This window comes from Ammospiza caudacuta, chromosome 3 (genome assembly GCF_027887145.1).
Source record: "Ammospiza caudacuta isolate bAmmCau1 chromosome 3, bAmmCau1.pri, whole genome shotgun sequence".
NCBI classification, from domain to species: Eukaryota; Metazoa; Chordata; class Aves; order Passeriformes; family Passerellidae; genus Ammospiza; species Ammospiza caudacuta.
In genome coordinates, this window is record NC_080595.1 from 75,020,073 (window position 1) to 75,035,653 (window position 15,581).

Here is a 15,581-nt window from a genome sequence, read left to right on the forward strand (position 1 = left end):
GGTGCAGTGGGACATGCCAGAGCCTCCCCTGACAATCCCAAGGCTGGTTTGCACTGGAAGCAGCCACAACACAAAGCGGTGCCAAACACCAGCACAGACGGGTGTGCCACTACATGGGGACATGGTGTTCCACTTACCACCGTGTCCAAAAGCTGACTGCCAATTAGCATGGCAAGAACAGCTCCTTTCTGTCAGGGATGGGACAATTCCCATTGGCCCAGTGGAGTTACTGCCTCCATTTGCCACCTTTCCCTGAATAAATGGGGCAGCGCTGCTCCCTGAGCACAGCGAGCTCTCCCTCTCGCTCGCCCACCTTGCTTTAATTAGATAAGTGAGAAAATGTGATTCTGTTTCTCTCCTGGATCCCCCCCCCTCCTTTCTCTCCTCTTTTGTCTGAGCTCGTGGCTTATTTTGAAGGAGAATAATAATTAGAACATGCTGCTCCTTTTCATCAGCTAGAAAGCTGATGTCACATATAAAAACCAATGTCACTTTTCACTCTTATTCTTTCCTTTGCTCAAACAGCTACAGAAAGCTGGCTCCGTGTGTGTGTCTCTGTGTGCACGATCACACACAGCCACAACTCGGGCTTAGTGCTGAGAGCATTAAGGGTACATAGAATTGCAGTGTTTTTCACCAAGAGATTTAAGGAGTATGAACCATGGCAGCATCTTCACAAGACAGGAGAAGCTTTTATAAAGCAACCTCTTTTCACACAGTTCTTGTAAGCACTATAGACAAGGGTGAATTTCATTTAGCCTCACTGATTTAAGAATATTCAAGTGATTTAGGCAATCAGCAGCCTTTTTCTTTTGGATTCGCCCTTGTGAAGACTTCCCAGCTCTCTTAGCTATGATTGTACTAAATATCCTGTTACTATTATCCTTTTCATTTAAGACTGGAATAAGCACCATAAAGCATTTCAACCTCCTTACCATCTGTTATTTGCTCTCCATTCTCTCTTGTCTTTCCGTTGTGCCTCATACAGCTATGAAACATCTACTGCACCTACTGATGTTACCAGTTATCACTAAAGCAGCAGAATACATGCACAGGGCACAATGCCAAATTCACCCACCTTGGGTCCCTGGAGTCATGGTTTGTGCCTGTAACCCTGGCAATGCCTGCTTGGCGGCAGGTGCTGACTGGACAAGTAGAAATATTTCTCTGGCCTTTGTTGGGAATCACTTACAACTACTCTATAGCTTGCATTACATGTCAGGGTGAAGGAGACAATATTAACACCCCTTATGGGCCTAAAATTAGGAGTTACTAACTCATAAACATGTACGACCACACATCAGGCTCTTTGAGAATGGACACCATTATGCAAAAATTTAAATATTTATGTTTAAAATGCTAGGAAAGTTTTTGAACACCATCAGGACTGTTTTTTTAGGTGATTTGAATGAACCTCACTGTAGCTCCTGTTGGGCAAAGGGAACTGCTCAGGTTTTGCACCAGCAGAAGATCTCATCCATAAAGTCCTTGCTGAGTGATGCTGCCAGATACCCTGTGCATGGCCAGGGTCATTCTGCAGGAGCCAGAGCCCTGCTGCCACATGAGCAAAGTCTTTGTGGACAGTCACTGGGGACACAGGAGAGTAGAGGCTTCTAAGAGATGCTATGTGTCCTGCTTCAAGGTACATATTTCAGTGATCCTGAACAGAAAGCAGGATCTTCAACCAGTCTGTAATCACAAGTGCATTTCATATGAAACAGGAAGGGAAAAATCTTAAGAGATCTTATCTTTCCCTAATTAACTAAACATTTCCGGGGAGAGATTCAGCTCTAGATTCAGACACCTAAATGGGTTCCTACAAGCCAAGTATTTACTTGTCAGCCAGACGTGTGTAAACTCATGTTATAATTAAGAGAGATTCAGTCAACACACTTAACAGTCCCCAGGGCAATGTAAGCTGAGAGGATGCACTGAGCACCAGGGTAAGCAGAGATTATCAATGTCCCCTTCTGGGTCAGAACTGTGAGCCATCAGCTCCTGGGAAATGGATTGTGTTCAGACCATGCCTCACACCACAGCATCCTAAGATGTCTACAACCATATGTCAATCCAAATTGGAGGGCATTAATTCTACCCTCTGGGGGGAATTTTTGTGTCCATTTGTCCTGGGTGTGTTTAGAAGGTTGTGATCAGGCTATGAGGAAGCCTGAGTGTTACCACTGGGTCAGTGTTGACTCTGACGAACATGTGATCAACATGACCAGTTATACCTTGAGGCTGACCCTTTCAAGCCTTTCCCTAATAATCTGTTCATATACAAGTTACTCCCATCTCATTAGGCAGGCCAGTGCTTCAGCAAATGAGACAACAAAAGCCTCTAATGCTTTTTTTTAATTCCTGACTGGTAGTTTGAGTGAGAACATTTACTTTGTTAAACTTTTTATGACATTTCTTCTCTACTGATTACATCAGTATTACGAATGCTTGCTTGCAAGTGGGCTTTGTTCTGGCATCTTCGGTTTCAGTTACAAAACCCACTGCACTATCACATTAAAAATAATCTTTTTATTCTCACATCTCTAATCCAGTAAAATCCTCAAAAGTATTTTCCAAAAGGACTCTCATTGTACTGCACAGACTTGGGCCACAACAGTACACAGTTAGATTTTAAAGGAAGTATGTCTACTGCTAGAGTCATATTTCCTGCTCCTTAAATGCTCCACTGGAAAGCTCTCAAGATTTTTAACATTTTTGAAATAATGCCTAAAGAGGTCAAAATAATGTTTCCCTTATGCCCTATAATTCATCTGTCTCTCTAGTTTACTGTTCTCCCTACAAACACCCCTTTGTACTTTCTGCCTAGAGAAACAGGCTTCAGCTAGAAATACAAATACAGAAGGTAGAGTATCCACATTACTATAGGGTTTTGCTCCAATAAAAGGGCTGCTGTTTCAGCCCTTTATGCCTAATTGCAATAGTTTTCAAAACATTATGAAACAGGAATGGATATGATTCTCATTGAAGGAGATTTATGCTGTCTCATAGGAACCCTCTGTCCAGACTCCCTCATGCTGTGCACTGTCCCAGTGTGAGAGCAAGAACCTCCCTGGATGGAATAAGCCATTGGAGGCAGATCTGAAGCAGAACCAAGTCCCCACTGCATTAGATTCCTTCAAATGAGGACTGGACAAGCTAATTAAAAAACACCTGGCTGTGGCCAGGTAACAAACTGCCCAGTGGCTCATGCTAATGGTGACAGCTGGGGATGTGGCATAGTGGCCTTTCAAGCTGGCATGCTGGAAAGGCAACATGAGTGGTCCCTCCCTATCACCATCTCCAGCCCAAACCAGGCTTACCCCACAGCTCACCCAACCTGATATTGAAAATATTGCCATCTCTGAGTTGCCAAATGCAAGCCCAGCAGGGAACTGGCTCATTTGGGGAAGCCAAAGCTGTTGCTGCACTGCTTTGCCATTCTCAGAAGTAAGTGTTTTTGGGCTAGATTTTCCAAGTGCTGCCCTGCTACTTGGTAATGAAGGGACTTGCTCTGATATATTTAACCCCTGGGTATTACAAAGACACACTGTGTTTCCAGTAAACTCCTGCACATTCCTACACCCAAGGTCATATCCAAGCCCAGCTAAGCTTTCTGCTGCGCTTGGAGTACTTACTAATCACCCACACTGACTTCTTGGAATTGCAATGCTGCCTTCAGATTAAAACCAAAGGCTTGGTAGCACGTCAGCCAACAGCCTCCTAATATCACGAGATAAACATGCGGCAGAAAATCTGGTTTGCAGGCACTGGGTTCAGCTGGTGGCTCGGTGGCAGGATGCCATGTGCATAAATCTCATGCCCAGCAAGAAGGAAAGAGCAGCCCCTCTGTCTTCCTGCAATCAGGTTTCAACATGACATCTTTATGGCAGCACAGCTGACTAAACACTGTAATGTCACCAGCAAGCGGCTGTCCTGGTCTCCTGTCTGCAAACCAGCTCTCAGGTTGGTATTTCCAGCAGTAATATGATGAGAGGCTCTTAAATGCACAGGAAGATAAATCACTGATCCATCATATTTGGAATGTGCCTGATAAGGATTAAAAAGAGCCTCAGTCTTACCATGCATTCTCTAGCTTGCTGACTAAACTCTGAAATAACCCCTCGAAGTTCCCCCAGATGATACCAGGGGTAAGTGCTGTTTATTTTGCTTATGGGCAGTCACCTATTCAAACACAGCAAACAATGCCCCTCAAAAGCACATTGCCAAAAACAAACCAGCTGCAGCTTCTCAGGAGCTTCATAGAACCAAGTAAACTTCTCTGTCCCTACAATACACTGGCATGTGAATCCATGTGCCATAACTCTCTAAAATGCTTCTTGACTAGAATATAAAATGATTTTTTTTCTGGAGGTTGGTCCTGAATGCTGGGGCCACATGCAGCACAAGGCAAGAGAGCACTTGTGAGGAGCTGCTTGTGGATGTGGGTCTTTGTGAGGCTGTTGCTTCAGCAACAGCGAAGAAAGATTTGTAAAAAACAGGAAAATGTGTTGGAAAAGACACAAATGAAGAGACTGATCAGACTGAGAGACAAGGGAGCTCCTCCAACCAATTAACACTTTAGAGAAATAATTCTGTAGATTTTCTGTCAAGGGTATCCCTTTAAAAAAACTTAAAAGTTCAGTAGAGAGGGAATTTCAGGAGCTGCTTATGTCACCTGCATCCTCTTTGTTATTTAATGCAGTTTCTTCCTCCTATATATAGCTAAGGGCATGTTCCTGGACTGATTCCATTCTACTGTTGCCTTTTCTTCTCCCTCTGTAAGCTCGTATGGGAGCTGAGTGTCTGCAAAAGCTACATTCAAATTGGAGCTCTTTGAGCAGCCCATCCCCAGGAAATCACTGGGGTTACTACGCATTTTTCACTTTCAGAGAAATTGAAGCTTCTTGTACTTTCATTATGGCATCTTTCTGTATTTGTCTGCTCTTCCCACAAATGGATTTCAAAGCACCAGGACAGTGTGGGCTTTTCAAAGAAGCCTAATTGAAGTGTTACAGAGCGTTAGTGCCTAATTCACTTAGGCTCCCTTGGAAGCATCCTTTTTCATATTTATTCCAACACTCTTTCCTGAAACTTAATGCCCTTGAATACACTGATTGATCAATTAATTTCTTATTATGATGAACTAAGTAATTTGTACATGCTGGTATTGGCCATCAGCTTCTATCATTACCTCCTTGTCATCACAGAGCAGTGTTGGAATTGTCATTGTTACCTGTCAGATTCTCCATTTTCCTGAAGCAAACTGCTCTTCTGCATGGAGGCTCTTTAAAATTTGTCTGAGAAATAAAGGATCTTCCATGTGCTCTCTCACAGCCACCAACCCTTTCTCCTCTGTAGCGTCCTGCCTTCAAACTGCCACTCTCCGTCACTGCCAAAATATAGCTCATGGGCATTTGTAGCTTTTTTGACATAAATCCTCTTCTCCTTCTCTCCATCACTTTTCCTTACCCTCACTGACAGATACAGAGCTTACAGGTGGGCTTTGTGTTAGACTAATTTGCCAAGTCTCAAATTCAATTGGTCCTTACTGTTGTTATTCCCATGCATCCTTCCAGGCAACCCCCCTCCTTGGGGCTTCAAACATTTGTAGACATTTATCCCTCTTTAGCTGTCATTAGGCCAAGTCATGCATATTCACATCTTTTCATCTTTTTTTTTCTCACATCAGTTCCTTCAGTCTTTTAATCTTTTGTGTTGCTCTTCTCTAAATTACCTCAAATTTGTCTATGCATCTCTGGTTCTCAGACACCATGAAGATGCTGTTTAGATAAATCTGCCTCTGAGGACTCAAGTTCATAAAAAGCTTGTTAATGCCTTTATGGAGGAGACATTTTGCATTGCTGCTGGTCACCAAGATTTTAAAGGTTTGGAAAAAGGGCACATGATGGTATCCTTGCAGAGTGCAATGAAAAGTGGCTCTCATTCAGCTGAGCCTCTTGTCCTTCATTCATCACTGCAGTGTTTGCCTCTCTTCTAGCACTTCTCCGGGCAACTTGTTGGAATATTTGCCCTCTCCTCATGTCTTGTCCCTCCTCAGGTGAGAGGGAAGCTCCATGCAATGGGGACTCTGACAGGTTTTCTGTCATTAATACACATGGTAGTGTGGTTTTTTTTGTTTCAGAGTAAACATACAACTTTGGACTTGGCAGAGAAAGTGGGAATGTTTCCAGTGAGATGGGATGTCTATGGTTTGGACAGGCAGCAATTTGCTATGCATCCAGCAACTTCCCATCCTTCCCATCCCATGTGGATGCTGGGCATGACTCTGAGCAGCTTTGGCAGTCATCAGTACCTGTGGACAGTGTGGCTCATTATCCACTGAATCCTCCCAACAGCCCTCATGGGAGGCATCACTTCCCTCCAGCTTACAGGGTAAGAAATGGGAGCAGAAAGGTGAAACAACCTGCCCAAGGCCATGCAGAGAGCTGGGGGATGTGCTCAGGTGAAGACTGTGTGGGGCCTGGCAGAAATCTTTCCTTGTTTGGGCAGCTCAGACCGTGCTGGTTTCAGACAGCAAAGCCTTCATTATGTAATCTATTTTTTGCATGAGTTTGCTGGAGTTGTAATAAGCTTATCAAGGGGTAACTGTTAGGATAAAACCTACAATCTCATCCATCAGTCAAGAAGAGAAATAAATAGGAAAAAAAAAGAGTAGATTCAGCTTTCTCAGATGTGTCAGTCAGATGTAGGCTCTGCACTCGGTGACAGCAATCAGAAGGACTCCTGCAACCAGTGCCCTGTGTCCACTAGAAATTACCTACTAGTCCTGACCTCACCTCATAGGCTGCTTTTTCTGGCCAGACCAATTTTAAAATGCACTACCAGCAGCACTAAGCCAGCTTCATAAATGTTACCATGTGAGCTGGGGCATTGCTCCAACACGCTAGAGGGATACAATTATTTACCAAATCCTGGTATAACATGCCACTCTCTGAACTGCCTCTTTGTCTTATGCAGATGATCAGCAACCCTTAAAGCACTGCTGTTCTCTTTCTGTAACAAGCTCAGGTGCTGTCTTTTGTAATGCCACAGAGCACTTTTATGAGCACTGCTCATATGAGCACAATGTGCACAATTAAACATCAGCCAGAGCACAGCTTTTCAACTTGCCTTCCAAGAAAATCCTGCTGCCTTCCCTGTCACTGCCCTCCAGCCTGGTGAGAAAGAATTAACAAAAGCAGAAACAGTCAGACATCTGAAGAAAAGCTTTTAGAATGGCAGAGAAGAGCAGGTAGACAGCAAACAACGCCTTTCCAGGAGAACAGGAGGCTCCGTTGAAAATCTCCTTCCCAGAGGCTTTCAGCAGGGGATCGGGCAGGAGGGGAGGCAGTGATGGATAAGTTGTTGTAAGAGCACGGCATGAGGCTGCAGTGGGGGAGCACAAGTGGTGAGATTTACTGTCCCCAGGCACTGCAGAGTGACACAAAGCCATTACAGCACCAGGACTTCTGGAGGGCTGCAGCTGCCCTGGGGGCAGAGGGTCCTGATTCAGAGAGAAGCGCCTCTGTGGGGATGTCTCTGCTGAGAGAGCCCCTGCCAGGCTTGCCAGGGAAGATGGACATGCAGGTGAGATGAAGAGCACAGCCCTTTCCCGTTTGTGCCAGACCTCCACCTTTGGGAGAATCACCAACGCAGGACTTGGAAGAAGCTGCCAAAGAGGCATTTTAGTTACCTGCCATTGGAGCTATTGAGAATAAAAATGTGACAAGAGACCCTGAACTGTCAAGGTAAAGGGAGATGGGGAGACAATGGAGCAAGGGGCTCTGGAAATCCATGCCTGGAAGGATTTAACTGCCAGCACAACTTCTGGGAGTGAGAAATAAAACCGGACCGGGTCACCTGAGGAGTGCAGTAGAGCTGGAGTGATGTGGTGGGACTGCTGCAATTCAACAACCCTCCCAGGACACCCCAACAGTCCTGGTGTCCTCCACCCCAAAGAGTCTAAAGGCACCTCATAGAATCTACCTCCAACATGTGAATAAAATAAAAATATCCAGGCACAGCTCCTGCAGGAAGGTTCATCCTGTGTTCAATATTGCCACAGCTGCCCAGTTCTGCAAAACTTTGAGCAGCCTGTGTATCTCACAGGAGCTTGGGCAGTTCTTGGGATGGTGGGCTGTGCTGCACATCATGCACAAATTTTTATTCGTCATCATCTTCATTAGAAATAAGATCTTTTAGGTCTATCTTCCCTCCCATGCACCATGGAAGCTATTTGTTCCCAGGCTCTGAAAATGCAGAAGTCATTACTGTAAAGATGGTACTTTTCATGATAAATGTGAACTCCTACTTTAAAAAAATAAGTACCTATTTAACTAAGAGCTTTATAATAGATCAGCAGTGCACAGAGTACTAAGAAAAGTGAGAGCCACTATTTAAATAAACTAGCTTAGTGGGAGGATTGGGCAGGAAAATAGTTTCTTCTTGGAATCTTTTAGAGTGATTTATTCAAACCCCTTATCTCTGGATAAATACAAATTAAAAATTAAAAGCTCCTGAAAAGTAATGCATGAAACTAAAGCACCACAGAGAAATTTGGAGAAGCAAATAGAACTGCCATCATAAACTACAAAAAGCACTTCAGAACCAGGGCAGAGGGCAAGGGAACTTGGGAATAAAAAAACCCCAGAAAAGCAACTCAACTGCAACACAAAAAAAGAGAGAGGAGGGGATGGCAGTGGTGGCAGCAAGAAAAACCACCACTTAAAAAAGCAAATTCCCAACATTGCCTCAGCAGGATGCAGAAGGAAATATTTAAAACCACAATTTTGAGAACATAACCCAGACTGTCTGGTGAGTGACACCTTCTGTTGGCACCAGGCAAGGAAGCTCCTGCCGCAGGGCTCCCGAACTCCCTGGGAACAGTCCCTGAGGTTGTGTTAAGTTCAGAGTGGCACAGAGCCATCCAACTTCAAGCACTCAGGGAAACACTCTAAAACAGTGTGTTTTTCAAGGGCAGCAAGTGCCAAAAAGGCATGCATTTCAGTGAATCCATGGTACTGTGTGAATGTTTAAGCAATAATAACATTGGGCAATGCTAAATGGCCCTGCTGGCACATGGGGTGGGGCCCAGCACAGGACTGTCCTGCTGAGCCACAGCTCCTGGGCACACAGGGCAGCAGTGAGGCTGCAGGCTCTGGCAGGACCAGGAGCTCAGCTGGTGAAACAGCACAGGCAGCAAGGCTTGGCCTGGCATGCAGTACCCCACTGTCCTTAATGTCCTTATCCAGCAGCCTGGGGAGAGCAGGAATTACTATTTCTCCCACTTCAGAGGTGAGGTGTGGATGTGCAGCTGCTCTGGATCACGTCCAATGACACATTTAACATCCAACTGCATGTTCAGGTGCTTGAATTCACATTTCAGTCAAGAAGGTACAGATTGTCACTATGTGGGACGGCATCAGCAACACGGCCAAGTGCCTCCCTGAGATACAGTGGGGTCCATGAGCAACTGCCCACCTTAAGACAGCCAAAACTATGACTGGGGGTCAACAGAAAAAACTCTGGCCTCCAAAGAAGGGGAAAACAATCTTCCCCTTATGGGGTCTGTGCAGAGAACTGGCCTCCAAATGGAGAGGTTTGGGGTTCAGACCACAGAGTTGACTCAAGGCAAGCAGCAGGTTTTTAGGTATCACCAGGGATGACTTCTGGTCCCAAGGACAATTACCAGCCTCCAGTCACTATCTCGAGACAGCGCCAGGAAAGTTACAGACTCGGTTTCTTTAGACAAGAGCAGACTGCATAACTCATATGGCAGAGGAAAGGCTAACTCTAATAAATACATAAAACTCAAGGGATCTAAGCAGCCAATAAAGATACAGAATCTTTATTTTATGAACTGGAGTTATACTCATTCAGTATGTGGCATCAAAAGAAATACAGATTTTCTGACAGATTTTTTATTTCCTGCTGTTACTAAAATGCATCCCCTTAAAGCAGCATCTCACAAAACTGTAATTCTTCTCAGTTTATCTCTGACTGAGCCTCCAGTCAACAACTTTGTACCATGCATGTCACAAATGAGATTTTCATTCTAAATGATCAGATATAGGGATCAGATTTTTAAATTACATACATTTTGTGCGTAGCCTCCATTCCCTTTGCCTTTTTTTTATCTGAACTGCCCATCCCATCTCCCACACACTCATATGGTTAATATTGCATAAAGATGGTTTCTATTCCAAAAGAGACATTAATGGAAATGGAGCAGAGTGAGGCTGCTGAGATTATTTTTACCTGAGCTCTGATGGCGGCATCCTTCTTAATCCACTTTATCACTGTTTCATACACCAGCTCCTCTGCTTTGGTGTTTAGGCTGTCATTGGACATGTAGGAAATGAAGTCATCTTTGGAGATATTAAGGATCTCTTCTTGGTTTGCCACCTCTGGGAAAATTTGCAGGGCATAAGCTTTGGCCATGTTGTATAGTTCAGTACACTGCATGGCTTCAGCCATGGCTAATATTCCTAAGCAGTTGCTAGCAGTCAGCTGTTTTTCTAAAAAGGGCAAAAAACAAATAAAAAAGGCAATTGAGAATTATTAAAAGCAAGATTCACATTTGTTACAGGATCATGAGAAAAATCAGCATCATGGACAAACCTCCAATCCTAAATAATTTCAAGGAGTTAACTAGAAGCAGCACCCTGGGTTAATTTGGAATTGGGGTTTAAAGTACAAAAAGTGAGTTGGAGATGGGCAGAGAAATGCACTTTCTGAGTTTGCTTTTTGTGTAAGCCTCCACAAAGCACTGGGGAAACCTACTGACATAACAGTATCTGGGGCTTCCCAAGGGATGGGAACCCAGCCAGGAGACTGCTGCTGTTCCCACCGCCTACAATGTTGCTTTAAGGAGCAGCAAAGATGTAAACGCCAGTGCAGACACTTAAGAATAAATGCAAACAGCATTAAGGACATTTCTGAGAATGCTGCAGTCATTTTATGATAATTTTTGCCCTGTTCAGCTACTAAGCTACTTCAAATAAAAAAAAAAAAAATTCCTCCCCTCTCTTTTTTTTTGTCAAAGGAACTTTGTTGCAGCTGAATGTGATGACATCCCTTATGCAAAACACAGATTATACTAACGCCTTCTGTTAAACGTTGTGTAGTGGGTTTCAAAGAAAATCATGCACAGAGGAGACAGCATTATCTCCTTCCCAGCAAACAGAAGCAGCAGCGCAGTGTGTAGCTTTGCCTTAGAAGTGTGCTACACCATACATTTGACTGTACTTTTTTTTTCTTTCCAGCTATTTGGAAGAAAAAACCCACCAATTTTAGACATTTATAAGAGGAACTCTCAGATTCTTTGCAGCTTTTGTTAACCAAGCCACTACTAATAAGAAGAATATATTATTTTAAGATATAGAACTGAAAAAGAAAAAAGTAATAAGCGTGAGACTGCAACAGATCACAAAGGCGTGAGCAGGCTCCAGTGCTGTCAGAGAAGTCAATCACATTTGGCAGTGTCATATCCTAGTGCACTGTGACAGAGCAATGGACAGGAATGTGCAATAGCCCCATATCTCTTCAAACAAAACTCTCATCAGATTGCTTCTGCTGGAAATGCTCAGGAATTCTTCCCTACACCCAGTGTCTGCCTTCCTCAGATTGAAAACCTGCACACTATCTATATGCGGCTTTTAATAAAATGGGATTACGAACCACCTTTTCCTATTTTATTTAAATCTGACATGAGATTAGGAGTTTTGTGGGTTTGTTTTGCTTTCTTCCCCTCCCAACACTTCTTATTTTCTTTTACAGATCCAGCAGTCTCAAAACTAGGTTATCTCATTTTGCATCAGTTGATTGTACTGACTCCAAGGAGCCCATTTCCTCAAGCTGACTGCAGTAGCAGCACTGTTTGCTGTCAGTAGATTTTGTCACTCAAAGACTGCCCAGAGATGGGGTGTAAACTGATAGCTATGAAGCCCAAAGGTACCAATGTTTTTTCTTGAAAAAAGGGGAAGGGGAAGGGGAAGGGGAAGGGAAAAGGAAAGGGAAAAGGAAAGGGAAAGGGAAGGGGAAAGGGAAGGGGAAAGGGAAGGGAAGGGAAGGGAAGGGAAGGGAAGGGAAGGGAAGGGAAGGGAAGGGAAGGGAAGGGAAGGGAAGGGAAGGGAAGGGAAGGGAAGGGAAGGGAAGGGAAGGGAAGGGAAGGGAAGGGAAGGGAAGGGAAGGGAAGGGAAGGGAAGGGAAGGGAAGGGAAGGGAAGGGAAGGGAAGGGAAGGGAAGGGAAGGGAAGAAAAAAGAAAAGAAAAGAAAAAAGAAAAGAAAAGAAAAGAAAAGAAAAGAAAAGAAAAGAAAAGAAAAGAAAAGAAAAGAAAAGAAAAGAAAAGAAAAGAAAAGAAAAGAAAAGAAAAGAAAAGAGAAAAACCACAAAACTCCCCAAAAGACCACAAACATCTTCCAGATTCCTTGCTTCTGTCTGCTGGCACAGTTTCATGGTGTACATACGGCTTGGGGTAAAGTAATCATCTACCAGAGCCCAAAATTCTTACAATTTCTTGGCAAACTATCAAGTCAAAGGCCAATCTGCCACTGTTCCACCTTATCCTCACAGGGTTAATAATGAGGGGAATAATCAATTTGGACTCATTAAGCAGCACATCATGGTAAAGACTTTCAAGTCTTTCTCTTCAGAGGACTGGTTTTGCCTCTGTCAGGAGAGATCCCCACAACATTTCCTGCTGAGCCTGTGGTGTGCAGCAGAAAAAACTGCTCACAACGGATTTATTCTGATCTGGACAACTTCTCTAGCTCTAACAACACCGGGTGCCTGATGCAGCCTGGTACACTGGTCCAAGCAGCTCCATCTTGGTCCCTGGAGCTTTACTCCCTCCTCTTCCCTGAGAAACCCCTCGGTGGCGGATTCCAGTGATGTCCCTGTCTGGTTCAGGAACTGTTGTGAGGCCCTGTGGAGAGGGGTCCCAGGGAGATGTGGGATGTGGGATTAGGGGATGTGCAGGAGGCTGGTGTGCAGGACACACTTCCCTGTACTTCCCTTCTGTGTGGTGAGAACCACAGCAAGGTGGGCACAGCAACATCTGTTTAGATGAGGACTGGCATGTGAACTAGAGAGATTCACTGCTGGTGAGGAAGACAGACCTTGGGACAACAGCTGTAGGTGATATGGAAAATCTCTGTCCTATGAAAATAGAGACACCACCTCATCCTCCCATTTTTCAGTTCTGACTAAAAATTTGGCAGCAAGACTGGTTGACTCTCAACTTCAGCTATCGTGTAACTCTGCATTCACAATCTGTCCTGGTTTGAAATGTCAAACCATGACACAATTATATGCCTGCATACCCATAAACAAGCAATTCCAAGTAACAATTTGGTAATATTCTGGATTAATCTGGTAACATTTTGGATGACAATTCCAGAATGAGCAGAACCTTGCCTTACTAATGTCTATTAGTCCTCTCTGGCTACAAAGGGCATGACTACTCAGACATAGACTTCTGCTATATAATACAGCTCATCCCAAATGACTGCAGTCCAGGGGTACTTGTCAATGCTGGCATGACAAAGACAGCAAAGGATCAGCTAAGGACCAGTTCTGCTCCGCCTGCTCCTGTGTTCCTTTGGACACTGGCATGTTTACAATAATTGTTGTTTTGCCACAGTGACACTGGGCTTGTAACGACACATTTTTTTGAAGTTTCACCTTGTGTCTGTTTAGAACACAAATGCTGACTACAAAGCTACTCTCAATGCTCAAGGACAGTTTATAACAGAGTCATGAGTGGACTTTAGGGATATCAGATGCAATCTAGTTGGTTCTCTCTGGTTTGAGACAGTGCTGGATAGCAGATTTGTTGCTACATGTGCCACAATAATGCAGATCACCAGCTGGTATTTTCCACTGTGTTAGATGTGACTTTGGAGCAGGATCCTGTGCACATCATCAGGAGACAATCAGCCAAGGAGACTGCTCCAACTGCACTTCTGGGAGTGGGGAGACTCGAGATAACACCAGAGATAAACAGTATGCAAGAAGGGTTACTCAGTGAGATTGTGGTAACAGTATGATGGAAACTCAGTGGTGGTTGCAAATCCCCTCTTGTGTGCATTAAGCACTGTATTTTCACTCAGAGACACTTTCTAGATGATGATTTGGATATCAATTATAACAGCACCAAATGTGCACCTGGTGATAACTCTGTGTACATTCTGATGGGAAACTTACTCCTCAGGTATTCCTACTAATGTCAAAAATCATGTGGAGATGGGGGCTAGGGGGAAGACTATCAGATGCATTCTTTGTCTAACGAATTGTCCAAAATATTTCCCTTCCCTGTGAGAGTCTTCTTCCCTCTTCCCATCTCCAGATATAGTTGAACTTGATACATAGTTTATATGAAGTACATATATTAGAGTTTCTCCAGGGGTGGGCAGTGCAGGTCTCCAGCTGGATCAAAATAATACTTTCTCTTGAATTCTAAAAGACCATAAAGGCCTCTTTTTTCCTCAGGTGCCTGAGGAATGCAGGTCCCATCACTGGTATATTGTTCAGTTTTTTCTCATTGCTTCCTCTAATACTCTTTCCAAACATTGATTTTGTGCTCTTTGCTCAGGACACTAAGAAAATTCAGAGCTCCTGCTCTTTCCTAATCTGGCCCATGAAACTACCAGGTTCCACCAGCTTCTTTAGGCTTAAGGATGAATATTTTTACTTTATCAGCAGCAGGCTGAAGTACAAGCTCAGAATGTGTTTCCTCCCGTGATGGGTGTCCATGCACCATGGACTGAAACCATGATACTGGTGAATCACCTGAAACCCAATTAAAGCCATGACTGTGGTGATAGCAAAAAACAAATATGGAAAAAAAAAAGGCTCAAGTCTCCAGCCATATGGGTGGAGGAAATACCTATGATATCCTGACCAGTTTGCAAACATTTGCCCAGTTATCATATGGTGCCTGCATGAACCTGTCACCATCACTGCATCAGTCAGCACAAAACTGTTCTCATTTCTCATGGTCTACACCAAAGCTGAGGAGACAGCATGTGGGGAAGAGAGAGAACATGGCTATAATTATCCCAGGGAAGCCAGTTAAGAAATCTCCCATTGAAATGAAACTACTTCCCTGACATATTTTGCCACATCTTTTCACCAAAAAGTGCAAGAAAATTTGGGGTGCCTCTTCCCAAGGCTGCTGAGAGGCCCAGGATGGACACAAAAGCTGCTTGGACATCACCACGACAGGATGCTCCTGGATCTTCATGGCCGAAAAAGGATGACCCCAATTTCCTCTGAGATTGTGCTGTGCTATGCTGAACAGACTTAATGTTTTGCGTCTTTTACTTCTTTGAACTTCCCTTCTCTCCCTATTTAGACATGCACTAATGGGAAAAAGTCACTGTTTATACTGGTCAACCCTCCAGAAGCCCTGCAGGAAAAAAACCCCTGATTTTTACCATATTTTTGCTTTGTATAGCACAGAGGTGTCTGAGGTGAAAAGTAAAAACACAGCCACAGAGAAGACAAAATGCTTTTCCCAAACTTTTAAGATGGCAAATGCTCTGCTGTCTCTGTAGTGCAATCAGGTCACAGCTATAAATAA

At 43.9% G+C, this 15,581-nt stretch overlaps 1 protein-coding gene across 1 annotated transcript in view; it reads right to left on the minus strand.

The window, feature by feature from the left end:
* The window catches only part of KLHL29 (kelch like family member 29), a 145,770-nt gene that overhangs the window by 38,974 nt on the left and 91,215 nt on the right, over positions 1-15,581 (minus strand). Inside the window, exon 6 of the mRNA XM_058802019.1 lies at positions 10,255-10,514. Within this exon, the coding sequence (XP_058658002.1) occupies positions 10,255-10,514 (260 nt within the window). The remainder of the gene's footprint in view (positions 1-10,254; positions 10,515-15,581) is intronic.